The 26,782-nt window shown below is 42.2% G+C and overlaps 4 protein-coding genes across 4 annotated transcripts in view; 1 reads left to right on the top strand and 3 right to left on the bottom strand.

The window, feature by feature from the left end:
- Positions 1–6,260, top strand: part of LOC128255911 (protein espinas) — a 40,344-nt gene extending 34,084 nt beyond the window's left edge. Inside the window, exons 5-6 of the mRNA XM_052985827.1 lie at positions 2,852–3,055; positions 3,792–6,260. Of these exons, the coding sequence (XP_052841787.1) occupies positions 2,852–3,055; positions 3,792–5,270 (1,683 nt within the window). The 3' untranslated portion in view covers positions 5,271–6,260. The remainder of the gene's footprint in view (positions 1–2,851; positions 3,056–3,791) is intronic.
- A 762-nt stretch (positions 6,261–7,022) lies between these two features.
- Positions 7,023–9,074, bottom strand: LOC128255915 (cytochrome P450 9b2). Its single transcript, XM_052985830.1, has 4 exons — positions 8,813–9,074; positions 8,242–8,749; positions 7,543–8,179; positions 7,023–7,414 (listed from the first exon to the last, which is right to left on the bottom strand). Exons 1-4 carry the CDS (start codon positions 9,016–9,018, stop codon positions 7,248–7,250), a joined length of 1,518 nt encoding a protein of 505 aa, XP_052841790.1. The 5' UTR covers positions 9,019–9,074; the 3' UTR covers positions 7,023–7,247.
- Positions 9,075–12,587: 3,513 nt separating this feature from the next.
- Positions 12,588–15,502, bottom strand: LOC128255850 (insulin-like growth factor-binding protein complex acid labile subunit). The gene is made up of 2 exons (XM_052985627.1): positions 14,736–15,502; positions 12,588–12,693 (listed from the first exon to the last, which is right to left on the bottom strand). The coding sequence occupies exons 1-2, from the start codon at positions 15,500–15,502 to the stop codon at positions 12,588–12,590; spliced, it is 873 nt and encodes a 290-aa protein (XP_052841587.1).
- Positions 15,503–16,236: 734 nt separating this feature from the next.
- LOC128255849 (uncharacterized) lies at positions 16,237–16,944 on the bottom strand. Its single transcript, XM_052985626.1, has one exon. The coding sequence runs from the start codon at positions 16,942–16,944 to the stop codon at positions 16,237–16,239; it is 708 nt and encodes a 235-aa protein (XP_052841586.1).
- Between the last annotated feature and the right edge of the window lie 9,838 nt (positions 16,945–26,782).

Genomic DNA, 26,782 nt, shown 5'->3' with positions numbered 1-26,782 from the left:
GCGAAATTATGAGGGAAAATTTATGAAAACGTTCAATGATCCTGAATCCCGAAGGGGAGGAAGCTGCCGCAGTCAGTCAGCCGTAAATGAGTAGCAACATGGGCCGCAAACGTGTGTCACAGCCAACTGGCAATGATTTTGCCAAAAAATAATGGAATCGAGGAGCGGAAGGCGGGCACACCTCTTGACAGATTTTCCACACGAACAGCAACGAGCGGAAGCTGAAGTTTTGACAAGGATGTGACACTAAAGGTCGTCCTGGCAACAATGAAATAATTACAAGAAAAGCCATCTCAGACTTGGCACTTTACGGCAAGATATATATGTATTGCCAGAGACTGAGAAAAAATTTGTAGCACTCCGTTTTGTACACTTAAATATATATACTTTTTCGATATTTTGACTATTGGTTTTCATTACAAAAATAACAAGTAATCCTTACATTTAATAAATTTTTGCGGCTATGCAATTCAACAGTATTAAAACCACAGTACTGATGTTCTTTTCAGTGCAGCCAGGTAGCGAGCTAGTGGGAAACAAAAAGGAAAAACCAGCAAAAGAAAGGTGAAGCGCAGTGGCTGTTAAGCGAAAAGTTTATGTACTGAAAAGGGCATGATAACGAGCATCATTAATAATTTGTGTTGCCGTTTGGGGGGTTTCGGAGGGGGGGATGGGTTTGTTCGTCTGCGAGCGGAGTTTGTCGCTCCGAGTTGGATTAGTCCGGACACGAAATGGGTTAGCGAGGACACTTCCAAACCCCCAATGGGTGTGGGGTCATCCGGGCTCAGTTAGTTCAGTTCGGTTCGGTTCAGCTAGGTGCTGGGATGGCACCGCCGGCAACAATTTGTCAATAGCATAATTGTCTGGCGCAGAGTGCCTGCAAACAAGAGCCAGCCAACAGCCAACAGCCAACTGGGATTAATTGGATTGATAAGATAAATGAGCAGCGATTGCTGTTATTTACATGACATTTAGCCGGGCTGGCAGCCCGATGAAAAATGTCGTTTTAAGTGCACAGATTTTCCGGACAAACTAATCGATGGCTAGGGCGTGGGCGGGCTTAGGACCGAAATTGGTTGCCCCATCCCCATCAATGCTGGAAACTTTCGCATTTTGTCCCCACCACAGAAACTACTTAAAGCGCTTCCTGCGGGAAAAGTTTTTTGCCGAGTTCCTGGGGTTAGCCACGCCAAAGTGCAAGGACAAGTCCATTCCGACTTCAATGCGTCATTAGCCGGGGTGAAGAGCAGGGGAACTGCTTAATTAAAGTGCGCAGCTCCGAGGTTTTTATGATTTTCGTGGCCCGAGGCGATAAATTTTTGAAGTTGCCAAACAATTAACGACGCATAGAGGGAATCTACTTACGCCTCGGGATATTATCAACCCCGTACAGTCGGGGCCCAAAGCCCAAAGCCCAAAGCGTTCGCCTGTCAATGCTTAATGGCTTGCAAAAGTAAATGCTGATTGCGGGACTCGGTGGAGGTGGACGGGACGCATCCCACGCCGAGGTTTAATAGCCTGGAAAGTTAAGGAGCTCCTGGATGCTGGCTGACTGGCAATGGCATCGAATCTTATGCGGTTGCTCTGTGGTGGCGCCGGGTAATTTGCCTGCGCCAGAAACCGCCAAAACCGAGAACTAAGACGCAGTCGAGCAGTGCCGCCAACTGCCTGAAATGAGGGTGCAAATTGGCAGGGAGCTTCGGTTTGGGGTCTGGCTCGCAGGAACTGCATGTGTCGCTTTCTGTACTACTACTGTGCATATTTCAGGGCAGACGGGCTGATTACTTTATGCTGGAAAATTTAAAAGTGCAGACAGGAGGAGTGTAATTGTCAAAACAGAGTTCTTAACATACATTAAAAGTTTGGCCAATTTGAATAGGCGAAAGTGAATTGCACAATCAATAAGTGTTAGAATTATAATATAATATAAAAATGTTGTTTATAAAACATGCATCTCTTATTATGCAGTTTAGTAAACTTTATTTATTTAATTTTAATATAACATTTTTAAGGAGATCTAAAATGTTTTTGTGTTTAATAAAATTCCTAAACCAAATATGTAATCAGCTGCCAGGTAAGGTAGAACCAGTTTTACCAAACTCAAAATATTTCTTCTAAATACTTAATGTCATTTTAAGTGTTGGTTCCTGCAGCTGAAATATTTTATTTTAAAATAGCTGACAAAATTTGAGTTATACGAACTTATAGTTTCCATTTTCCTTTTGGGAGTCTGACCGCTAAGCGAACTTAATTAGAACCTTCGTTTAGGGGCATACAAAAGTCACCAGGCGTTGGCCTTTGGCGGTGAACCCTTTTGGACTGAAATAAGTTCATTATGCGAGCGAGCGCGTTTAAAGTTAACGAGACTCGTTTCGCATGGCAGTCATTAAAAGCGGCCATTCCTTTTCGCATTTCTCAGTTTGCCAGTTTTCCGGGAAATTCCCAGCAGCCAGTGCCACTTAAAGCGCTTCCTTATCCACAGCCACCGAGGAGCACTTTGGGGTGGACCCAAACTCACCGGACTGACACGGACACATGGCCGGCAGCTATTTTTGCATGATTTCCGCTTTGGAAAATCCGAGGGCGAGGGAAAACCGCAGAGCAGGACAGCGAGTTCTTGGGCAAGGAGCAAGGACTTTGCCTGCTGGCGGCTCTTTTCCCGGGGAGTTGTGGGGCGTTGAGCTTAAGCGTTTTATTACCGTTATTTAGCATTTATAGTCGCTTAAATATTTTTGCCCCAGCAGCAGCCAGACGCTGCAGATTTTTATCGCTCGACGAACTTGAGCATATTTCAGCTATTTGTACGATTCACCCAACTCACCATCTCCCTGTTTCTGGTGTCTCCTTTCAGTGCGAGGAGCCTTTGTCCGGCGGTGACATCGTGGTCTTCGCCCAGCGGCTGGGCGCCCAATTGTGCTGGCATCCGGGCTGCTTCGTGTGCAGCGTCTGCAAGGAGCTGCTGGTGGACCTCATCTACTTCCAGCGGGACGGCAATCTCTACTGCGGTCGGCACCACGCCGAAACACAAAAACCACGCTGCTCTGCCTGCGATGAGGTAAGTAATGGAGAAAGATAGACTTTAGATAGAATTTAAATTCAATTCAGGTTTTTTAATTTTGTATAAATGAAATTTAGTAGATGAGATGGAAACTTACTAGAAGTTAGGGCTTTTGTTATGTGATCTATAAATGGCATTGCAACAATGACAATTGTAAGAATTTGTAAAGTTTTACAGGAGATACTGATCTAATTTGTTTTTAACAATGGACAAACTGCAAGTAGATTCTAGAGTATTAAGTAATTCGACATCAAAAAATTAAATGACTTATGCTAAATTGATGACTACAAATAGTTTTGTCTTATAATATGTACAACGAATGAAATTCCTTGATTTTAAACAAAAATTACTTCATTTGGAAAAAATACACTAAACATGACCCTAAGAATGAGCCTACTATATAAATTGAGGAAAAACTTGATCTAAAAAAAGAATTAATTTTTATGGTTATTATTTCCTAATTATACATATATCGAGGGCACATTTTTAAGGCCATGCTAAGTCCAAGGAAATTTTCCTGTAATCAAGAAATTTTGTTTTAAGTTTTTTTTTTTCTTGAATTTCATAGCTTTGCTCGTTTAAATTTTAGCTTAACGAACATTATTTTGTGTGGAAATTACAAGTCAAATTAAAGGCTCTTTATAAAATTATTTGGCCAAATGGGCCCTCATTGTGATCGCCTTAGAATTCCTGCCTAATGCCGAACTTCCCGCTTCTTATCCTCCCCCGGCAGATAATCTTCTCGGACGAGTGCACGGAGGCGGAGGGTCGGACGTGGCACATGAAGCACTTCGCCTGCCAGGAGTGCGAGCACCAGCTGGGCGGGCAGCGGTACATCATGCGCGAGGGCAAGCCCTACTGCCTGGCCTGCTTCGACACGATGTTCGCCGAGTACTGCGACTACTGCGGCGAGGTGATCGGCGTGGACCAGGGCCAGATGAGCCACGACGGGCAGCACTGGCACGCGACGGACCAGTGCTTCAGCTGCTGCACCTGCCGCTGCTCGCTGCTGGGCCGGCCCTTCCTGCCCCGGCGGGGCACCATCTACTGCTCCATCGCCTGCAGCAAGGGCGAGCCGCCCACGCCGTCGGACACGAGTTCGGGTCCCCAGCTGCGGCCCACGCACCGCGCCTCCACCTCCAGCCAAATAGCCAGGTCGCCGCGGCGGGCGGGTGAACGAGATCGCGAGCGGGACCGGGAGCGGGATCGGGATCGGGAGGTGGGACGAAAGGGCCACCATGGCCATTGCAAGGCCACGGGCAGTGCCGGTGATCTGCTGGAGCGGCAGGAGCGGCAGCGCATGGAGGCTGTCGGCGTGGCGGATCTACTGCTCGGAGGAGGGGTGCCCGGCATGCCACGCCCCGCCCATCCGCCGCCCATCGACCTCACCGAGCTGGGCATCAGCCTGGACAACATCTGCGCCGGCGACAAGTCCATTTTCGGGGACGCCCAGACGCTGACCACCTCGATGCCGGACATGCTGCTCTCGAAGGCGGACGACTCGCACAGCTACCAGAGCATCGACAAGATCAACCTGAACTCGCCGAGCAACTCGGACCTCACGCAGAGCACCCAGGAGCTGGCCCACGAGCTGGAGCTTGAGCTGGAGCTGGACAACGAGCCGGTGCGTGAGCTGCCCCACGACGGCTACGAGCAGCTCTTCGCCGGCAAGCGCAGCCAGGAGCACCAGCAGCAGCAGCAGCATCAGCACCCGGCCGAGGACGACGAGCAGCTGGACAACCGGCCGATGAAGGAGGTGCGCTTCCACAGCGTCCAGGACACGATGTCGCGCTCCAAGAGCTATACGGACAACTCGAATGCCCGGCGGCGGCGGCGGCGGCGCAACCAGTCGCGCAGCTCCTCCGAGATGCAGATCAACCAGACGAACCTGCGCCTGCACAACGCCCAGACGCAGGTGAACAACGGCGGAGCGCTCAACCTGCTGAACAACCTGGACAACTGCGACGTGGCCAGCATCTGCTCCACCTGCTCCTCCAGCTCCTCCAGCGACATGGACGACTACGTGTACCGGCTGCCCGCGCGCAAGCACTACGGCGGCGTGCGGGTGGCCTACGTGCCCAACGACGCCCTCGCCTACGAGCGCAAGAAGAAGCTGGCCCAGGACTCCACGCTGGCCATGGGCATGGCCACTGGCGGCGGAGTGGCGTCCCCGGCGGTCATGCACGAGAGCAAGAACTGCACCATCTCCTGACCACCCCCCATGCTGCCGCCGCCGCCCTTCAACCTGAGCAGCTACTACATCCTGGACACGATCCTGGAGGAGCAGAGTCTGATGCTGCCGGAGAAGAAGCCCGGCTGCCTGAGGCGGGTCTGGAACTTCTTCGGGCTGGGCAAGCACCGCCACTCCACGTCCCAGCACACCAGCAACGGCCGACTGTACAGCGTCTAAGTGAGCTTGAAAAGTGAAAAGTGAAAAGTCTTTTTCAACACGGTTGCCATGCTGGCAAAACCATTAATTCTTGTCCACTATCCATTACATTCGGGTAGGATGGCAGCCGGGGCTGTAAATAACATATCCACATGTATATTATACTGTTTAAGAAGACACATATGAGATCAGAGATGAGGGAAATCGTTGTACAAAGCTAAAACTATATCATATTTGCATATTCATATACACATGCCCCGACAGGGCCATTTCCATAACTAATAAGGTATTCTAGTGCTAGACGTAGGCAGAACAGAAACAAACGAAAAGTAGAGACCACAAACAACGCAATCAACGAACAATAATCTCCAACGAAATCCAGTCGATGGCCAACAAAAGAATCTTCAAAAGAGTGAAAGTATATTAGCCAAATGTGCAATGATTTAAAATGGCAAGAGCAGAACGCGGAATAAACTCCACTGCCACAAACAAAACGAAGCTTTGAGACACAAAACCATTAACATTTACAATATTTGCGGTTTCCTTTCGTCGACATTTTGTTAAGCAAATCAAATTGAAGATTCTTTTGTTCGCAAACCAAACGTTTTATGTAATTTGCGTGCTTTCTCCGCAGCGTGAAAGGGAAATTGTTATATAAAAGGAATGTGTCCAGAATACTTGGAGTGAAGAAAGTTTTTTCAAGCGATCAGCGAGAGCTGATCGAAAACATATGTCTAAGCTATGCTATATCAACAAGTGTGTATGGAAACATAATCAAAAGTAAAATATATGTCTGTGTATTTTATTCTTAAACATCTGACCTGTGTTTTTATTTTTTTATTTTGGTTTAAATTCTGCGTTTTGTGCGTTTTAAGAATCCGTATTTGGGGCCAAATGGAAGTCGCTTGCCGATACCCACAGATCCTTTGTGGATTCCTCGAAGGTATATTGTTCTAAACATGCTGAAGAGTATTTCCTGATTGGGTATCAAGTTAAAGCTGCGTACCAACTTTCACAGGTCTATAATACTTTGCTAAAGCCTCAAATTTTTAATGCAACAGCATGTTGTATAGCATCCCCTTAACTCGCACCAGAGCAAATATATTACCCGGGGAAACACAAATAAAATGTATAAAGATTAAAAGGGGTACGTGAACCGGGCAAGCCCCAGTAAAGCTCAAATGAACTCACATTTTTACACCAAATTGTAACTAATTTTAATTTTTGTTTAAGCTTGAAGTCAATTTAATCAGCTCAAGTGATAATGTGTATGGCACCATCTCGCTCTTTCGCCCCGCGGCTAATGTTTCCGGATATAACTTTCTGGGCTTAGACCAGAAGTGGTCATCCCAATGTTTTTCACAAATAGGTATGTTGACTATCACCCACCTTGAATTCAGATATCTTAGCCGTGCTGAATAACTATGGGTTACCAGGCAGTCTATTTAATGCATACAGAGTCTAGCAAACGACAAGTACATCTATTTATGTTCATCGACTGATACGATTATCCATACTGTTGCTGTTATGAGCCCAAACAACGACAACTTATCTTATTTTAATCAAAAACAATAATAATTTTTCGTTTGGTATTATTTTTGTTTCTACTGATTAAAGCTTTCGGTTCTTGGTGTTGGACCTTCAGTTTTCGCAATATGCTTTTAGACTGTAATCAAATTTTAATAACATAAAGTTATCTCATCACAAACTTAACTCTTACAGTGGTTAACTGGTCAAAGCTGAACAATACCAAAGTGTTTATATTAGCGTAATACAAGTTAAATATATTTCCTCATCTGGTTATTTACGCGGCACCAAGTTCATCCAGAATCCGGACCGGGGGGTAAAGTTAAAGCCGCGTGCCGATTCCCACAGATCCTTGTCGGTCCTCGGGGAAGCCTCGATCTTGTAATGCAGCAGCAGGTTGTACAGCATGCCCTTGACCTGCATCAAAGCATAGCGATTTCCTGAGAAAGTGGATGTAGTAAATATAATTAAAATACAGTTTGTTTTTAATGGTCGTACCCAGCTCAAATTGTGCAAAGAGGTATCCCAAGATACCCCTTAAAACCCTGTTTTAGAAGGTTCAACTCACCTATACAGTTTCGAGGTCCCACACCGAAAGGCAAATAGGTGTATGGCACCAACTCGGTCTTTCGCTCATCGCTAAACCTCTCTGGATCAAACTTTCTGGGTTCCGGGAAGTAACGATCGTCCCAGTGCAGCCCAGAGATTGGAATATTCACGCGGTCTCCCACCTTGAACTCGAAGAGCTTGGTGCCGTCTTCGTCTGTGAGGGTGTAGTCCTTGGAACACAGCCGATCGGTGGCGGCGGCCAGAGTCCACTTACGCAAGGACTCGGAAATGACCATGTCCATGTAGGTCATCTTCTGCACGGCGTCGTAGGTGAGGGATGTGCCATTCAGAGCCTCTTCGTTCTCCTTCACCTCCTCATATAATCGCTCCTGGATGTCGGGATTGTGCAGCAGTTCGTAGGTGGTGGTGCAGATCAGATTGGAGTTATTTTCGAAGGCGGCGAAGAAGAAAATGAAGCACTGGGCCACTATCTCGTCGTCGGTCCACTTGTCCTCCGACTCGTTCTTGGCCTCCATCAGCAGCTGGATCATGTCGGGACGCGTGATATTATGCTGTTCTCGGTACTTGATGGCATCCACCACCAGACGAACAAAGTACTCCATTTTGCTGGAGTCAAAGATGGTCGCTCCAAAGATCTGAGGAATGTAAGCGCCGATTATAATTGGTTTCGATATGCAAAGTTCGGGAATGCACTCACATTAAAGAGCCTGGGCACTAGCGAGGCCAGCATGAACTTGAAGAACTGAAGTCCGCGGGAGAAAACCAGGGACTGCCCGATCTGGTAGAACTCATTCTCCGGGTGGTCAAACGAGTTCACCTTAAGCCCAAACGCGGTGGTGGCGATAACGTCGTTGGAGAGCTTGTTGCACAACACCTTCATGTCCACCTCGAAGCCCTTTCCGCCGCCAGATGATCCCGTGGGGGTGTCCAGGTGCTGGAGGCACTCCGCGAAGCTCTCGTTCATCAGGGTAAACATGTTGCGCATCTTGGACGCCGTGAAAACGGGGGTCAGGGTGTTCCTCATGTGCTTCCAGCGTTGGTCCCGCATCACGCTGAGCATGTCGTTGATCAGACGCTCGTTGGGGCTGAAGAAGAGCTGGTGGTTGGGAAAGTGGTCGAAGTCCTTGACGCAGATCTTCTTGATGAGCTCGGGATCGTTTAGCTGGATCATGGGAGTACGCAGATTGAAGAGGCCCACTAGTTTGCTGCAATGGCATATCATTTCTCCCTACAATATTCAGCTTTTGACATAACCACAAACCACTTACTGCTGACGAGTGCGATCGTAGAACTCGGAGAGAACCTTTTGGAAGGAGGCCTTCTGCATGGCCGAATCACCCATGTTACCGACGAAGGGGTACGGCTTCTCGAAGTGCAGGTTTCGCTCCTCGAAGGTTTTGAAAGTGGCCGTGCTCCACTTGTAGATCAGCAGGCCGATGCCAAGGAGGGCTATACAAATTTCAAGGAGAGCCATGACTGCTTAAGACACTTTCCACTTCGTTCATGTGCTGAAAACTGAGTTTCACAACAGTCCGGCACCGCAATTTATATCCGCCGTAATCAAATACACCAATATATGTGTACTGCAAAAAGTACGTAGTATCTATGGGCGTTCTCAACAGGTTAGACGCATTTGGACCTGTTTGTTCTGACTGTTGCTGTTGTGAACTCTCACATAGAGCAATTATCTGACGCTCTCGTTGGACATTCGCTGTGGTTGCGAGATTATGAATCTAAGGTGTTGTGTTTTTGCGCTTATTGATTTGTTTATATTTTGGTTATCTACTGAGACAATTTCGGAACTGCGAGAGCTTTAACAACTTTTTTCTCTATCTACAGCGCTGCAATCTAATCTTTAGAATTAAATAATTACACAGGTCAACAAAATTACACTTTGTGTAATTTAATTTTCTAAAATATTCTGTTAATTCCTATACCTCTTCATACACAATATTTTCTGTACTCAATCCATTCCGTAGCGAAATAAGATTGCCTTTAAATATCCAAAGTACTACTTACAACCAACGGTGTGCTCAAATCGCTTTACAAATTTTTATGATCACAACATTTTTATATCTTTCTTAAACAGGGTATTATACCACCATAGAATCCGTTTTAAGTATTTAGTTTGAGCATTCTATTTGTAACGTGACAATAAATGACATATATGTAATGCTGCGAACTGCACTGAAAGGCGCATACATAAATAAAGTAAATAAATTAAGAAACAAATAAACGAAAAAAGCAAATTTTCTTTTGTTTTTTTTAGAAAGGTAATTATTTCGACAGAGCTTTATTTATTTCATTGTCCAACCCTTCAGAAGGAAACGGATTGTCATTGTTGTCAAAACGCAGACCCAATTGCTGATAAGAGTTCATAATTTGGGTATCGTACCAAATGATTCCAGCCTTTGAACCAGGCTGATGAAATAATTTTTAAGTTTTCATAAGAGCACTTAAAGTATGAACGAATGTTTTATAATCCATAGCGAGTGCGATTAAAGTGCATACGAAATTTGAGTTTAAAATTGGGAAGCTTTGGCAGTTTTGATAGAACCTTCGTATACTCAATTATTTTTCGCAAACTTTTTGGTCTGACTCTTTGCGAAGCGATTATGTCATCCCATTAGAACCCCAGTTTGTCATGTCACTCACGCCGAGTATGATGTAAACCTGGCTCGACAAGCGGCTTCGCCTCCAAGTTTTTGTTGATGTTGGGGTTCACTGTTGAATATTTTAGCATATTGACCCAGGGCAAGTTGGAGACAACAACAAAACTAAATAACAAGCAAACGGTTAAAACATCAAATTAGCCGCAAGCGTTATGGGAGAAACATAATTAAATATTTAGACAGTTTTGTTTGAGCTATGTTTTGTTTTAGTTTATGCTTCGCTTTTTGTTAAGCTTAGAAATTTGCAATCACATACATCTGCAGACATATTTTGGTTGAAAGGGGCTTAAGAAAACGGTCTAATAAAGACTTTTGGTCAGCAAAAAAACGCTGATTTAAAGTAATATTTTTTGCTAATAAGTAAAATTAAGGGATTAATTATAAAAATTTATGTTTGAAAAAATTTTAAAAGTGAAGAAAACTATCTTGATCGGAATAAGAATATAAAGTACATATTTGTAATTAGAATATATTTTTAGATAGATACAGCACATTTTTCGCTCTGGCAAGAAAATTTCCTAAAAATATTTATAAAATAAAGAAGCGTAAACACATAAATCGTTAATCAAATTTACAGCTAAAGTATTGGTTTTCTCATCCTAAAAAGTTCCATAAAAGCCATTACCAATGAAAGAAAACTCAACATAGTGTTGCTCAGATAAATAGTTAGTGATGCTTCTATTTTGCGGGTGTTTGCCACAGTGAAATATATTTTTTTTGTAACATTGTAATCAACAACGAAAGTTGTTTCTCAGTTTTTAGATTGAGTATTGGCTGACTTATTCCTGGAAATGCCCATACTCGAAATAGTTCTCAGACTTGCTAGGTTCCCCCTATCGCTTTTCTGTATTCATAAGGGTTTATTCACCCCTTCGGCGCAGGCATGCATTTAAATTCCAGTACATATATGTGCAAATATTGTTCGCCCAGCAAACTCAGCTTCCTCATATTCCCCCGATGTGGCACACATGAAAACTCCTTTAACATTTTATGCGCAACTAAAGTGTTAGAATATATATGTCCGTGCATATATAGTAAGGGAGGATGTAAGTGATTGTGGATGTGAGTGCTGCATTTTATCAAAGCTTGCCCAGCAGTTGCCAATGTCTGTCAAGCTATAATGCCTCCTGCCACGCCCCCGCCCCGGCCACCGCTCCGCCCTCTTCTATTCCATTTCATTCTATTCTATTTCGCTTCTTTTTATGCTCAAATCATGCTGCATCATTAAATCTTGCTGCTGTCGCTGCTTTTGTAGCTTTTTTCGCTGTTCCCTTTTCGCTTTTTGCATTTCCTTTCGCTTTTCTTTCAACAGCTTTTCCCTGAAAACCCGCCTGAAACCGACGGAGGAAATTTACGGCTTTTGGCGTTGATTCTGTTTGGGACTTCGCTTGCCTGTTCCCAGCCACAGTTTTATTCTGTTTGGTTTTTTATGGGGTTTTAAGTAGTCGTAAAGCGTAACACTTGATGAGATATTAAACTTTGAAAGGATACCCCTAAATATTGCAGGGGGCTCCCGATTTGGGATCACACATTGTTGCACTTTGTTTGATTTGATGGCTTTTTAAATATTGGTTTTTGAATTTTTCATTATTTCCTGGAGCAAAACGCTTTCAATGACCGTTTAATACGTTTGGGGCCTCGTTAAAAAAAAATAAATATGTGTACTGAAAAAAATAGTTTAAAATAATAAAGAATTGAAAGTCTTAATGATTAAATACGTTATCTATAAAGAAAACATATTTTTTTAGCTTAAATTCCTAACCATGACAACCGTAAAATTTATTAAGGAGTAATAGACTCCAATCATTTACTTTTTTTGTACGACTATCATTTTGTTTTTGTCGTTTGACCATAACCTCCTTTGCGGCCAAATAAACTACTTTTAAGCCTATTTGTATGTAACCAACAGTATAAACCAGTTTTTAAAAAAGCGGCTTAAAAATATATTAGTTTTTAAGAAATTTGTTTTAAGGGTTAATTGGAAAATGCAATAGAATGCAAAATATATTTTTTTCATACATTTAAGGAAAGAGAAAAAAATTTACTTGTTAGCTTTTGGTTTATTTTGTTCTCAGTGCAGAGGGTTGGAGGGCAGGCAGAAGGTGAGAAACAGGCACAACTCACCTGACAGCCTCGTGTCTGTCTCATCAAGGAGCATAAAGAGACCACAAGCCCGAAGAACCTTGTCTGCAAACTTGTCAATGACTCCCAGCAACTAAATATTTTATTAGGCAGTTGCTAGCACACAAAAAAACCAAAGACAGAAAATTGGAGAAGGACGAAGGACTCTGTGTGTGTGGTCGTGATTGCGTGAAATTTAGTAGCTCTTGGGGCGATATAGGGACAGACAAGTTGATGCTGCTGATGAGCCTCATGATGTGCCCGATGATGATGACGATGTGGATGATGATGAGGATGTGAGTGTGGACGAGGTGGATGCCACAGATGCGGAAGCCTGATGAAGCTGCCTCGCCAGCCTGTCAGGGGAATTTGGGATGTGGCGGCAAAGTTCCTTGACTCCTCCCCCAGCCTCCTCCTCCTCTGAACTGTTTGCTCACAATTGGCTGTACGTGTGCAACATTTTTAAGTAGCTTTCCTGCTCCGCACTCCCTGTTTGACTTAAGTTCGGGTAGAATGCCAAGGCTGAAACATATGTTTTCAATTTGGCTTGCAAATGGAAAGACTTGATTGAATTTACCTAGGCCAAAACGAAGATCGATGCCTCTTTAAGATACAAAAATTGTACCTAAAGCAAAAACTTAGTTTAATGAGACGGAAGGATATTACTAATTATGCTTCTGTACTTCTGGACAATGGTATATAATCCGGGTGGCTTAGGGTTGACTTTTTTTTAGTATCTCAGTGGACGGCAGTACAAATCCTGGCATCCGGCAAAGATTCAAGTGTATTCTTGGACAATACAGTCTCTGCGGATTCCACATGCCTCTAAAAAAAACAATCACTATAGTTTCCATTAGTAAGTTATTAAGCAGATCCAATTTGATGACATCAACTCTTATATTGCTTGTAGTTTAATAAGTTATCCCTTGATGACTAAACTGCGTTGAGCACTCCGGGATTTATCTCTGGATGTTGTGGATGTCAAAGCATTAATCTTTCCGGTGGTTATCCTTTAAAGGTGCCTAAGTTCAAGTTGTCTAAATTATTTTGACGGAGATCTAAAATCTCCAAGCGAGGCAAAATAAATAAGGCTTCGACACGAAAGACACGGAGACTCGTGCGTTGCACTTGCAGGGGAGGTGAGATTGGTCTTAGACTCTTCCTGCTGATGTAGTAGGAGGAGCAGTTCCGGACTTGGATGTCCAAGATCCGACGAGCTGGTGTCGAGATTAGTGAGATACATTTTTAATTCGTTGCTGTTGCTGTATTTCATTATTTCTTATTTTAAAATCCTGGCATTCTTTGTAAGCGAAACGAATAGAGGCTGGAACTTATAAGCTGTCTTACACGAGATCGCTGAGCCTCAAAGCACACCCAATATATTAGCGCAAAGAACCCCACCAATTAAACTCCAGAAATGAGAGACACTAAACCATCACTTTACCTTGCAAGTGAATAAACTTATAGAGTATGTATTTTTTAATAATGTCTTAAAATATCTATTACGTCGCTTACGATTTAAATTTAACGATTCATATTTCGGGGTCTTCCATGCTGACAAAGCTAGCTTTCATTTTAGAAGATCGATTTGAGTCCCAAAAGTGAGGAAGCGAAGTCAAGCAATTTTCGGATCGACGAAGCTGCACGATAAGAAACACATTAAGCAACAGCGCAACCAGCAGGATCGTAAAGACCAAGAAATCGAACGGTCTCCATTTTTGAATATCATTTCTATCTTTCACTGTTGGTTCTGGACGAAGTGTTTCTAAAAGCTTAATTTTCTGAGGTGATGGCTCAGGTGTATCCAATAACTGTGATTTTTCTTCCATGAGGCTCTCATCCGATGGTGACAGCTCAAGTTTAACTAGGGAACTCACTGTCATAAAGCTAACTTCCTTTGGCTTTTGGTTTTCTTCTATTACACGTACTCCAGCCTCCTTAAAGAATTGGGTAAGGTTGCCGTAAGTCTCACTGCTAAATAAATTGTTAAAAAAAGCCACAAATTTAAGACCTCGCTGCTGTTTGTAGAGGCGGTCGTATCTAAAGTCTCGAATTTGGTTCCACTCAATGTGCAGGCTCTGCAGATTGGAGACCATCTTGAAAATGTGTGGATCTAAAATACGTATCCTGTTGTGCGACAGATCCAAATGGGTAAGAGCGGGGGACATAAGGGGCGAGTCTCCGCTGGAGGTATTCCAGCATATTGCTCGACAGGTTGACGAGCCTCAGATTTGGCAAAAGGAAGACCTCGCCCAAGTTGTCGCTATGGGGAACAGGCAACTCGTTTATTATGTTGCACGAAAGGTCAAGGCGCTGAAGTCTCCACATTCCCATGAGGATTTTCTGCAGTTCTTTTGTTTGCATCATGTTATCACTTAGGTAAAGTTCAGTGACTGACATCTTGTCGTCCAATTGGATATATCTTAGTCGGTTCTTTCGCGCATACAGTATGGAAACGCTACCCGCGACATCCATTTTTCTTACCCCGCCATTTTCCAGTATCACTGTCTCGGCGCTGTGCATTTGCAGCTCCTCCAGGGGACGACAGTTGGTCAAGTCCAGCAGAACAAGACGTTTTAGGGGTATAGCCAAAACCATTATCAACGGATTATCACGAAGACATAACCATTTCAACTTTGGGTTTTCAGAAAATGTCTTAAACTTCAGCGTCGCAATTTGGTTGCGAGCTAGATTAAGGTCGACGAGTTCTGGAAGAGAATGAAACACACTTTCAGGCAAACTGGTTAAGTTATTGTTCTGCATGCCGAGCCTCCACACTTGCGACAGTCCCTTAAAGGCCTCCATGGAAACCCTAAATATGGAGTTGTATCCCAGCTCTAGAGTGTCCAGGGCGGTCATCATGGCAAACTGTCCGTCGGTTAGCTCGGAAATATTGCCGCTTCGCAACTGTAGATAGCTGAGCTTCGGTAAAGGGGGAAGATGGCGGAGATCACCACTTGAGCAGTTGTATATCTGCAGAATTTCCAGGTTGGGTGAGGCTTTCAGCACTCCCAAATTGCTGCAGTTGTCCAGGCGGTGTTCTACCAGATCAAAGGCCTTTTGATATGAATAATACGTATCCACCATCGCTGTACTGGTGCAATTGAATCCTTCGCAGGGCTGTTCGTAGTCGGTGATGCCCAGGACAGCAACAGCTGAGACCATCAAAAGATAGGGAAAACTACCCATTTGTTTTTAATTTCGCAACGCTCCTAGTTTTATTTAGTCTTCAGTCTTTCAATGAAACGACAGCACTTAGACTCTGAGAGGCGCGCAAAAATATCTGTGAAGATTTGCAAAAAGCTGTTTGCTGTTTAAAATTCAATTGACTGGAATTCTATTGTCCAAGTCACTTTAAACGCAGATTTTCTTTAATCCGAGTCACTAGAAAGCTGAAGAAAAAATAGGTGACAATATTCAAGTTCAAGCTGAGATAAACAAGTTCCAAAGCTCTAAGCTTTATGAAGGCGCGCGTTCAAAATAAAAATTAGGTTTACCATCCCATATCAAGATAAACTGACAAAGAGGCTGGTTAAAGAAACCTATTATGGAAACTAAATTTATAAGCAAAATGTTAATTATTATATTTATCCATAAGAGAAAAACAAAAGCTTAATTTCCCTTTATAAAAGTCAAGTGTTTTTTATGTTTGTTATTACACCCAGAAAAAAAAGAAACAAACTTCGGCACGCCAAAGTAAAATATAATGATTACTTGCACTAAACATACCATTTACATATACCTACGCCATTTTCCATTTTTTAGTTAAATCTGACTAGTTTTATTTGCATAATCTGAAAGTAAATTTGTTTGTTAATATTGGTAGTAAAGAAGCGATGGCATACATAGTTCGCATTTATATTTCGTGGTCTGCAAGACTGACAAACTTGCTCTTTATTTTAGAGTTTCAATCGACGAAGTTTCACTATAAGAATCATATTAAGAATCAGTGCAGCTAGCAGAATAATAAAGATCAGGAAATTCAAAAGTCCAATTTTTTGAGGAGTGCTTACAGCAGCGGATTGTTGTTGAATTGCTGGATCTGTCATTTCCCATCCCTGAGATGATAGTTTCGATTCCTTGTCCATTTCCGTGGAGGCCTCGTTTTCATGAGTTTGCTCAGATTTGGTTAGAGAACGTGACACATTTATTCCATCTATTACGGTGACACCAACTTCCCTAAAATATTTGGCTATAATGGCATATGTTTTGTTGCCAAAGACGGTCGCATAAAAGGCCACCTCCATAAGTTCTCGGTGCTGCTGGTAAAAGCGATCGTATCGGAAGTTCCTAATGAAGTTCCACTCAATAAGTAGGACTTGTAGATTGCTAACAATGCTCAATGTGTGTAGATCTATGATACGAATACTATTGTGTGATAGGTCAAGTTTTGTAAGACTAGGCGAAATAAGAGGAGAATCCCCATGGAGAAATTCCAGCATGTTAAACGACAGGTTGACGAACCTCAGACTGGGAAGAATGAAGATCTCACTTAAATTGTCACCCTTGGGAACGGGTAACTTACGTATAAAGTTGCAGGACAGATCTAGGAACTGAAGTTTGTACATCCCCAGTAGGATTTTGTGAAGATCCTCAGTTCGCAGCATGTTTTCATTCAGGTCCACCAAAGTAACAGACAGTTTGTCTCCAATTTCAATATGTTTCAATATGAGTCAACGCCACCCGCTATTTCCAAGCGCTTTATCCAGCTACTTCTCAGGTTCACGGTTCCAGCACTCTGCATGTGCAGCTCCCTTAGCGGGCCACAGTTGATCAGGTTTAGGTGGACAAGGTGCTTCAAAGATATAGACAATAAATTAGTCAACGGATTATCCTGCAGCGACAACCTTAATAAATATGGAATCTCAGCAAATATGTCATGTTGAAGGGTTGCAAGTTTGTTTCTCCTTAGGTTGAGGATAACGAGTTGTGGCAGAGGACGAAATACACCAACAGGTAAACTCATTATTTCATTGTGTTGCAGTTCGAGATTCCACACTTGCGACAATCTATTGAAGGCTCCAACGAAACCCTAGTTATGGAGTTATTTCCCAGCTCGAGAGTCTTTAGGCCAGACATACTGGAAAACTGTTCATCACTCAGTTCGGAAAGATTGCCGCGCTGCAATATCAGGGTAACGAGATTCGGCAAAGAAGCAAAGACAGTCATGTCAAGATCACTTCTAGTGCAACTGTCTATCATCACGGTCTTAAGATTAGGCGAGCGTTTAAGCACTCCAATGTTGTCACATAAGTGCAGTCGTATGTTTAACATGTTAGCCCTTGGATCGGCTTGTTTGGCTATATTTGCAGTGGTGCAGTTGTCTCCATTGCCTGGTATACTGCAATCCTTATTTCCCAGACCATCGACCACTGGCAGGAGCAATATGTATAGAAAATAGTCCATTTATATTTTTTCGCTTTGCGCTCAACTGTGGATTACGTATTTTTTCTGGAAGAAGAGGATGTACTGACTGATAAGAGAGGTACAGAAAAATCGCAAATTGCAGCTTAGGCGGTCGTGAACTTTGTAAAGAATTCGTAGAAAGATTTTTTCTCTTTTAAGATAAATTGAAAGCAGAAATGTCAATTAAGCTTGTTCACACTATGTTCCGAAACACATATTTTGTTATAAATTAAACTTAAACAACAACCCTTGCAGCTATTTCAAAAATGAAATATTTTTGAAAACATTTAAACTTTGATGTATTTGCGTATATGCTTGGAAACATTGAAGATATAATGGTTTTCAGCTCAATTATTCGATCGTTTCTATGGCCGCTATATGACATCGTTTTCCGATTTGAATAAAATTAAAAGCATAATTCAAAACTATCAAATTATTACTATATTAAAAAGAATTTAAAAAAAAAACACCTTTTCATTTTTTACATTTATTTTGTATTATTATTATTTATTTTTTAATATTTTGATTGTTCCCATATATATTATATAGTTGTCCGATTTTAATGAAACTTAAACCGTAGTTCTGAAATATTACTGTATCTCGAACAACTAAAAAAATAGAAAACGGCAAATTTAATATTTTTTCCATTTATTTTTCCAATGAAAGTCGTCCGATCCGGCTCGTTCCTGCAATAGAAAGACAGACGGACAGACTACTTTAGGAGATGTCCCCTTCACTGCGTTGCAAACATCTGACTGAAATTATAATACCCTCTGCAAGGGAATAAAAAGTATTTTTGGTACAGAAACTCAGAGATAATTTATTTAATAATGATAATATAGTATAAGGCTGTTTAAGCCGAAGAATTTCAAGTATTCTGGTTCACCTTTAACACTTAGTAAATACATTAAATGTCTGAAGGATCTCTGTTTACCGAGGACAACCGACCAACAGGTTCTACATAAGGAGTTTCTTTGCTAAGAAACTAAAGTTCTCTTTCGGCACGCTCCAATAAAAAATGACAAGGAGCTTAACATATTTAAATATTTTTAAGGGTGACTAAAAGTATGCAATGTAAAATTTAAACGTGTTCTTTCGCAACAAAAATATGTATAATATCTGGACACCGTTATAGGTGATATCAAAAAATAGTGTTTTCTGTACCACCTGCCATTAATTTCTCTACTTAATTTGGTTCTTATAAGCCTTAAAACCTTTAAGCATTTAAATGACCAAACCTTTTATGACTTTCAGCTGCATAAAATGGTGTGACTCTTTTAAAGGTTTTTATTATTTACTTAGGCCAAACGCAAGTTACACATGGCGAGGCTTGAAGCTAGCCAAAAACTATGCGAAACTTCATCCGTCAACGGAGTCCCCAAGGAACCGAGGGGAGGACGGAATATTCGCAAATTACATTTGCGGCGTCTGGTAGTCTGCATCAATCATACGCACCGTGTTCAGCAGCTGTCGGGGCGACCGGGGAAATGACTCCTGGCGGATTCAGTGGGGAATCACAACGTTGACAGTGCCGAGCTCCATGTCACTCCATTCAAATTACTTGCGATTCGCCTTTGTTGTTAGTGAAAGCGTCGTCTAATTGTACGCCACATGATTTGCAAGTGAGAATGCCAGCTCCTTTTTCCGGCAAATTAAAATAAATTGTCCGAAATTAAAGGAAAACTTTTACTCTTCCCCGCAGCCATACCCACGACGGCTGCTGCTTGTTTGCCTGCTTAGGAATTCAAATGGCGTTGCTACGGTGATCCTACAAGGCCATGACTTGTCTGACAAGCTCCGACTCCCTTCCGCATCCCGCTTCCCGCAGGATATATACACATACAATATAGAGAAATTGTGTGTGTTTGTCCTTTGGCTGACATTCATTTGCGATTCGCAGGGCGTCGGGACGTGGCTCAACTTTTTGCATATTACGCACTTGGTCACGTACACTCCTCATCTTTATTTTGCATAAGTTTGCAACTCTGGCGCGAATGATGGATGCCGAGCGCAAAATGTGTACGAAGCTTTAAGGCCGGATCCGGCTGAAAATTAGCCCAATTAGGCCCTACCCTGACAGTATGCCCCCGATAAGCAGGCCGATAAGGCCGAACAAAGGCAGCGGGCAGTTTTACTGAGACAAGGTAATTGGACCGCGGACAAAGTCGAGTTTGAGTTATGGCCCGGCACTTATGAGCATTTTTACTGCTCTGTTCTGCCGTGCTTTATTTTTTGGCGTTTCAATTTGCAACTCTGACTCCACGACCTTTGCCAGCCACCCAAAACAAGTTCAATGGCTCGGCTCCAGTGCACCCCCCCCACCCAACAATTTTGTATCCGACTGAAAAGCAGGCAACACAATTTTTTATTTCGCATGTTGCGACGCTAAGTGCTTCCTGTGCTTTTTTGCCGGGGCTGGGCAAGGTGCCACATCAACTTTGGCTGGCACGCCATAATATTAATTGTGCCTGCCAGAAAATATATTTTTTTCAGCTTATAGGGGACGGGGGGACTGGGACACCTCCCCGCACATAAAGGACAGGCCGGGGGCCACTTAAATGCCATTAAATTTTTATTTTATGCTCATGAATGAAGTGCGTGTGCTCTTAAATTTTTAATAATTATTCATAGCCGGGTCCTTGCCTGATAATCGCACTTTGTTCTTTGGGTCCGGGCCAGCAGCTATTTGGTCAGCCGACTTTTTTGGGTCTTCTGGCTCATGGGTATTTGCATTTCCGGCCTTGCGGTGCGGGGAATTATGATTATTCTCCGGCCAGCTGATGCAGCTTTTTGTGTAGTTGGTCCGAGGGGTTGGTAGTCCCAGTTGGAGCTAGACCTTTGCACTAGTTTCCCCGTCAGCTACTGTCAACCCTCCCCGCCCCCAGGCGGCCTGAGTCGCGTCTGTGGGAAATGACAAATTGTCTCATCAGTCAGCGCAAATGTAACAGAACAGAGCGGAACAGAACAGAACAGAACGGAGCCGTATGCATCGCAACACAATGGATCAGAAGTGGAACGGTGCTCGAGAATAAGTTTTTCCCTGCTTGCGGAACAATCATTATTATTGTCTACTTTTGAGGGCTTCATCTGCCACTGCACCGAGAGAAATTATTGAGTGGAATGTATTTTTAAAAGAAAAGTCAACTACCTGAATTTCACTACTGGCGTTGCCTTTAGAAGTTAACGGTTTGACAGCCATTGCAACTAAATGTTTTTGCAAGTACATTTTCTTATAAATCTATTTTTTAGATTTAGCACCTTTGTTATAGTTTTGATTACATGTTCTGGCAGGTTGACATTTTATTTCAAAGACAACGACTTATACCTTGATTGACCGTTTTTGTACCAGCTTTCAGACTTTAAATTAACTGCGGTTAAAAGAGGCGATTGTGTAATATAATAACTTATGTGCTGATGAGCAAAACGGAAAAGAAAAGATTGTCAAGTCACTTCTTAGGTTATACAACAACTATGTATTTTATAAAATCTTCTACTCTGAGTTGTACAGTTATATACCCTCTGATAGGGAATAAAAATCAGTGTTTTTAACCAGAATTGCCAATTTAAACTAGATGCTTATAATATAAAATCAACTTTTCGTGGAACGAAAATCAGAGAATTATTTTATATTTTGAATACAAATTGCAAATACCAATTACCAAAATTACTTACAGCTATTTCTTACAGTGCACTTATTCCACGCTCTCATCTGCTGGTGGCATCCCGTTCAGACACATGTGTTTTTGACAAGCTGCCGCTCATCGCCTTGTGTGACATCATTTATTATATTTCATTTGCAATGTCTTGGGATACCTTGTCTGCATGCCATTTCCCCGTCCCCAACAAGTATGAGTAATGCACGGAGCGCTCTTTTTGCGCCGCAAGAGTATGCAGAAGTGCGGAAACTTTTCATTCCTTCACTCAGCCATTTAATGAGCAAAGTTTCAATTAAATCGAAGCTTTCAGCGCTCGACTTCAGATCGAGTCCCAGCTGCTGCTCAAACAAATCGAAACAAATAGAAGCAGTGGCCCGACTCCCCTGAATTCCGCTGACAGCAATGCCAATAAAGTCCAAAGCCAAGGAGGGAAAAAAGCTTATGTGTTTTTCAGCGATTTGCCCATCTAAATCACAGCTAAGTCTCTGGTCTCCCCCTCGGCAGATGAATTTTATTTGTTTGTCGTTCTGTCTGTTTTCAGTTTTCTGTTTTCTGTTTTCTGTTATTTTTTGCTTTGTTACTTTCAAATGTAAACTGATAAAAACAATTGAAAGCAAACAGAACCAAATGGGGGGAAAAGTAATCTTTAAATTAAGGGTCGCAGTGCTTATTTCTTTTACAAGTAGAGTTTTACGAGGGGACGGGCCCCAGAGCTTTGCAAGACTTCTTTTCCAGCCCTCCCTCGAAAAGTCTTCAATTTCGCATATAAGTAAAGCCATTTGGATTCGATTTGAATTTAAATGGTTTTCGGTTTTGTTCCCATATTAAAGCGTTTACCACAAAATGGAAAAGTTCCGCTTTATGTGTGTTTAGGCCTTGGACCGACCACACACACGCACACCCAACAGAGGCGGCACCCAAAAAGTGTGCCAAGCTCTAATTGATTTTTATTTTGGACCTGGGCTGCATGTGAAGAGCTCATTATGATTTAATTAACTGTGCACTATATATTTTCGCGGTAATTCATATTTACCCTACATAAGCGTGCTTGACCCCTGAATTTTCCGCGTGTGTTTGTTTTATAAAATAACGGTTGGCGCTGTATAATTTTCACATTTTATTTTTATCTTAATGTTTAATTTAGTTTTTCATTATTTAACACAGTGTGTGGCGTGCTAGGAAGGGTGCTGGACTAGGGGATTGTGGGAGGTGACCTTGAGGTGAAAAAGTCTTACTTGTTGAAAAGAGAGCGTGTGTTAATTGCTTCTTTAAATCTTAATTTTTATAAAATACCTTCTCCAAAAATAATTTTACCCAAATATATTAAAGCTTTCTGTTATTAACGTCAAAACCTAATTAGTTTTATATCTTCCTGGCTCATAATTCTTGACTATCTTGCCCCAACCGAAACATTTGCATAATTTTGCCATTTGATTTGGCATGCTTTAATTAAGCAAGTTAATGGTTTTTATGTGGCTTCAAAGTACTTCTGTCACCTCGGTCCAATTTCGTTTTCTAGTTTTCGCCCTCAAAACCTCGGTTCTCTTCGTTTCAGCCACATTTTCAGTACTTGAGACCTAGAAGCTCTAAGGAGCAGCACTTAGCTGCGTATTTTACAGTTCATTGCATTGTTATATAATTTAACAGGCAAACACCTTGCCTGAGTGCACACACTCAATGGGGTTCGCACACACTCACACTCACAATCCATTTCCGCCCCCGCTGAGAGTGGGTGTTCGAGGGGAAGGGATAGCCAAAAGCCGGCAACAATGTAGCCAAGTTTATTTGTGCTAAAAAGAGTTTCTGAGACTTAACCCCTCGTCTTACGCTCCTTAGGTCGGGGTGCCATATCAAATGCTCCGTTCACAAATATACCCATCCACTCACACGCGGGGTGCTTATGGAATGGCTTTGGGTTGGAGCCAGGGAGAGTGTATAAAAATTGCTACAAAAGATGCCATTAAAAAATCTTTGTGCTGCCACAAATAAATCCAGCACAAACACATTCTCACTCGAACACATGCCAAACATTATTGCACTCAGGAAAAAATTGTTTCAAGCGAAACAGAAGCCTTTTCTGCATGTATAGTATGTGCTTTTCTTCTTGTTTCACTGTCACTTTTTAGATTGTTAATTAAATGATTTTTTGGTATACCGATGTAACAGAGCCGAGGAAGAGAAAGCCTATTCAAAAGAATACTTTTCGCAGAGCTTTGGTAGAATATTCCTAATGCATATTGCAGTATAGACAAATTTAAAAAAAAAATCTCACTATTATCTTTTATTGTTATTCTACATTGCCAAAGTTTAGGCTTAAAGTAATAAACAAATTTCGTTTTTGTTGGATATTTATAGAGGGGGAGGATTTTCTATTAAAATCTTTTCTAAATTTTTTCAGTGTTCGCGCACAACAAAAAGCTTTACATCCATCAAAGTAGAAACTAAGTCGCAGTCGGGGCATCACAAAAGTTGCTAAGCTGGGTGGTGTGTGGTGAGGGGAAGAGGTCGAGGGGTTTCCCATTTCAGTTGGCTTAACGCATTTTACACTTTTGCAATTGTTTAGCCGTGTTCCACACTCTTACTCTCGTCAGAAACATTTTCCTCGTCCAGTCTAAAATCCCCATTCTATTTTGGGCCAAACGACCACTTTTTCTGTTTCCAATTTCAAGATGTTGTTAAAAAAGTCACAAGAGCATATCTTTTCAAAGAATAAATGAAAAGTTCAAGGGCTGTAATACAAAATTCCCATATTAACCAAAAAGGCATGTTTAAATAATTTTTCATACCATTTTTTTTTTATTATTATAGAATCAGTTTAAAAACTCGATCATTAAATATTGCTTCATTTTCAAGTAATTTATTAATGGTATAAAAAATGGTGGTTTGGCCCATAGTGCATTTCGCCTCCATATGTCATTGCATACTTTCGGGCGGTCCCATTTAAGTGTCACTTTAGATTTTAGGGCTCAGTTTGCAACTCGAGTTCCCAATCCCAATCCTAATCCGAATCCGAATCTCGCACATTAACACATTTTCGTGTGGCGTCACTGTCTGCGTGGGCCTCATAAAACGCACTCTCTAAAACTATTTTGGCAAGGCGTGTCAAACCGTGAATTTAGTGACAGCGAACTCCATCCACCTCGCAGCAGAACCCAAAAATAGTCCTAAGCCCTGCTCTTGGGTCGTAAAAAACGGCGGAAAATCCGCTTTTAAAACGCTCATATGTGTGTGGGTTAGAGTCGCGAGAATTTACATAAAAACTGTTTGTGGGCTTAGGAGAAGGGGAGGCGCGAGAAGTCCTGAAACTTCTGTTGTTATTCACACGCTTTTAGGCAGGGCCCATACGTCGATAGATTGGTTGAATGGTGGAACAAAACAGCACAAAAAGTGACAGACAGTTCAATTTTGCTCATGCTATTGTTGCAACTGCTCCTGTTGCAACTTCTTTTGCTGTTCCCGCTGAAACTGCAATGCGTTTTTTCGATGTTTTTTTCAACTTATGTTATTGTGTAGTATCTGCTGTTATTATTGTGTAAAGGTTGTACTCAAGCATACGTTTTTTATAGCTCCGAGTTTTTACGCAGCTATTTCCGATTAAAGAATGGCTCTCTCCGTCATTCTTTGCTCCACTTAAATTTGCGACTTGGCCACAAAATACTAAAAAGGGAAGGTAAAATTAATAACAACTTTTTATTTATTTATAACGTTTAATTTTTGTATATGGCGACTTCTTCAATAAAGTTTGTTGTTTGTATCCTATATCTTTAGTTTTTAATCACTTATGGTTTCAATATATCGTTTAAGTCAATTTGTCGTCTTCGAATGAATAACAATCCCTCGAAAAATTAGTTTATAAACTAAAGGAACCTAAAACTTATATGCTTTGTAAGGCTCAGTGCTAAGTGTACTGTTGTTTTTCTCGCATGCAATATTTTCGATCCATTGTGGCTGCAAATTGGCTGTCATCAATGAAAGGAATGCCGTGGCATATCTTTGGGCTGGTGCTCGAAGTCGCAGGCAGCAGGCCCATCAGATTTTGGGCATCTCTCGAACCCTCCTCCCACCAGATCGATGTGTCATTTTGACAGGCAAATTAGCATACGCAAAAAAGCTGAAAAACAGAAAGGGAGAACGGCAGGGAGAATGTTTCGGGCTGCTGGAGGAGACAGTCCCATTTGCTGGACGATGATCGCTGCAGTTCAGCGGTGGGAATGGGCTGGAGGCATCGTCGTCATCATCATCATCGTGCCAGTTCCCGCTGCGAGTGTGCTGTGCCCAAACATTTTCATTTCAAATGCATCTTCGCCGGAGAATTTGCATTGCAAAGTTGCAACATTTGTTGCTGCTCCCGCTGCCCGAACGGCGATCGTTACATAAAGTACACCACAAAAGCCGCACAGCGCCATCGAAATAGAAGGAGAAATAGAAGGAGGCCCGCCTCGAACTGGAGGCTGAGCCCATCCGAGGCCAAGTCCCAATCCTAGGCCCAATCCGCAATGGCATCTTGATCATGTCATTTGTTCTGCGCAGTGGCAGTTGCCGCAATTTCCTGTTGGCCATAAATTGAAATAATTGAGGATCGCATGCGCTGATTTCAATCAGCTAATTGACGTTTTATGATGGACACATTTCTGCCCGATAGACAAATAAACGTCGAAGGTTGCCCAAATATTACTCGAGGCGTGCACACAGGAAAAAAAAGTAGTTGCTATCGAATTACTTACTTATTAGAAACATGTATGTCTTTTATTATTAATGTATATCCATTTAGTAATCTCCAGATATTTATAATTATTAGTATGTGACTATTTAGATTCCATATCAGTTAAATATCTCTTATTCTGAAAAACTTAACGGAAACAATTAAAGGCGGAATAATTTGTTGTTTCAGCCACCATTACAGTGATAACATAACAACCCAGTTATTCGGGTAAGCCAATATCCCATATAAATTTCAATTTTTTCCTGAATTAGAAATTTCTGTTCAAGTGTAATGGCAGGGTGAACACCAGCCACCCCAAATTGATATGTTGTCTATCAAATCGGGAGCGTTCTTCGTCATCTTCGGCAACATCTTCAATCGAATTCGATTTGGTTGGATCGGTGGATGGCTGGTGCCCTTCTATGAAACTGCGTGCTGGATATTGGATGTTGGATGCTGGCTGTGCCCACTTTGGGCATATCAATTGACTGCTTAGGCGGCTGTCAGATGCCTTAACGGACAGTCTACAACGTCGTGTGGCATGTTGCTGCTGATAGATGTCCGTGATTTCGTAGAAACGTAGAAAACGAAAGGCCAGGGTCCAACGGGGTCCCACCCCTCGCCACAGGTCTGTTTATTTTAGTGCTAATTAATGGGAAGTACAAGGAGTCGTTCTGGTCG

Source organism: Drosophila gunungcola, assembly GCF_025200985.1.
Source record: "Drosophila gunungcola strain Sukarami chromosome 2R unlocalized genomic scaffold, Dgunungcola_SK_2 000012F, whole genome shotgun sequence".
Classification (NCBI taxonomy): Eukaryota; Metazoa; Arthropoda; class Insecta; order Diptera; family Drosophilidae; genus Drosophila; species Drosophila gunungcola.
Note: the sequence above shows the minus strand (reverse complement) of the source record. Positions and strands in the feature narration are given on the sequence as shown.

What these genes read in the sequence shown, in the direction of transcription:
- LOC128255850 (XM_052985627.1), bottom strand. Translation starts at nt 15,502, where the DNA reads ATGGTCTCAGCTGTTGCTGTCCTGGGCATCACCGACTACGAACAGCCC. An exon ending in ATCCAATTGGACGACAAGAT is followed by an intron (nt 12,694 to 14,735) that starts GTCAGTCACTGA and finishes TTCCCCTGACAG; the next exon opens with GCTGGCGAGGCAGCTTCATC.
- LOC128255915 (XM_052985830.1), bottom strand. Translation starts at nt 9,018, where the DNA reads ATGGCTCTCCTTGAAATTTGTATAGCCCTCCTTGGCATCGGCCTGCTG. An exon ending in TACGATCGCACTCGTCAGCA is followed by an intron (nt 8,750 to 8,812) that starts GTAAGTGGTTTG and finishes ATGCCATTGCAG; the next exon opens with CAAACTAGTGGGCCTCTTCA. An exon ending in GGGACCTCGAAACTGTATAG is followed by an intron (nt 7,415 to 7,542) that starts GTGAGTTGAACC and finishes CCACTTTCTCAG; the next exon opens with GAAATCGCTATGCTTTGATG.
- LOC128255849 (XM_052985626.1), bottom strand. Translation starts at nt 16,944, where the DNA reads ATGCTGCGAACTGAGGATCTTCACAAAATCCTACTGGGGATGTACAAA.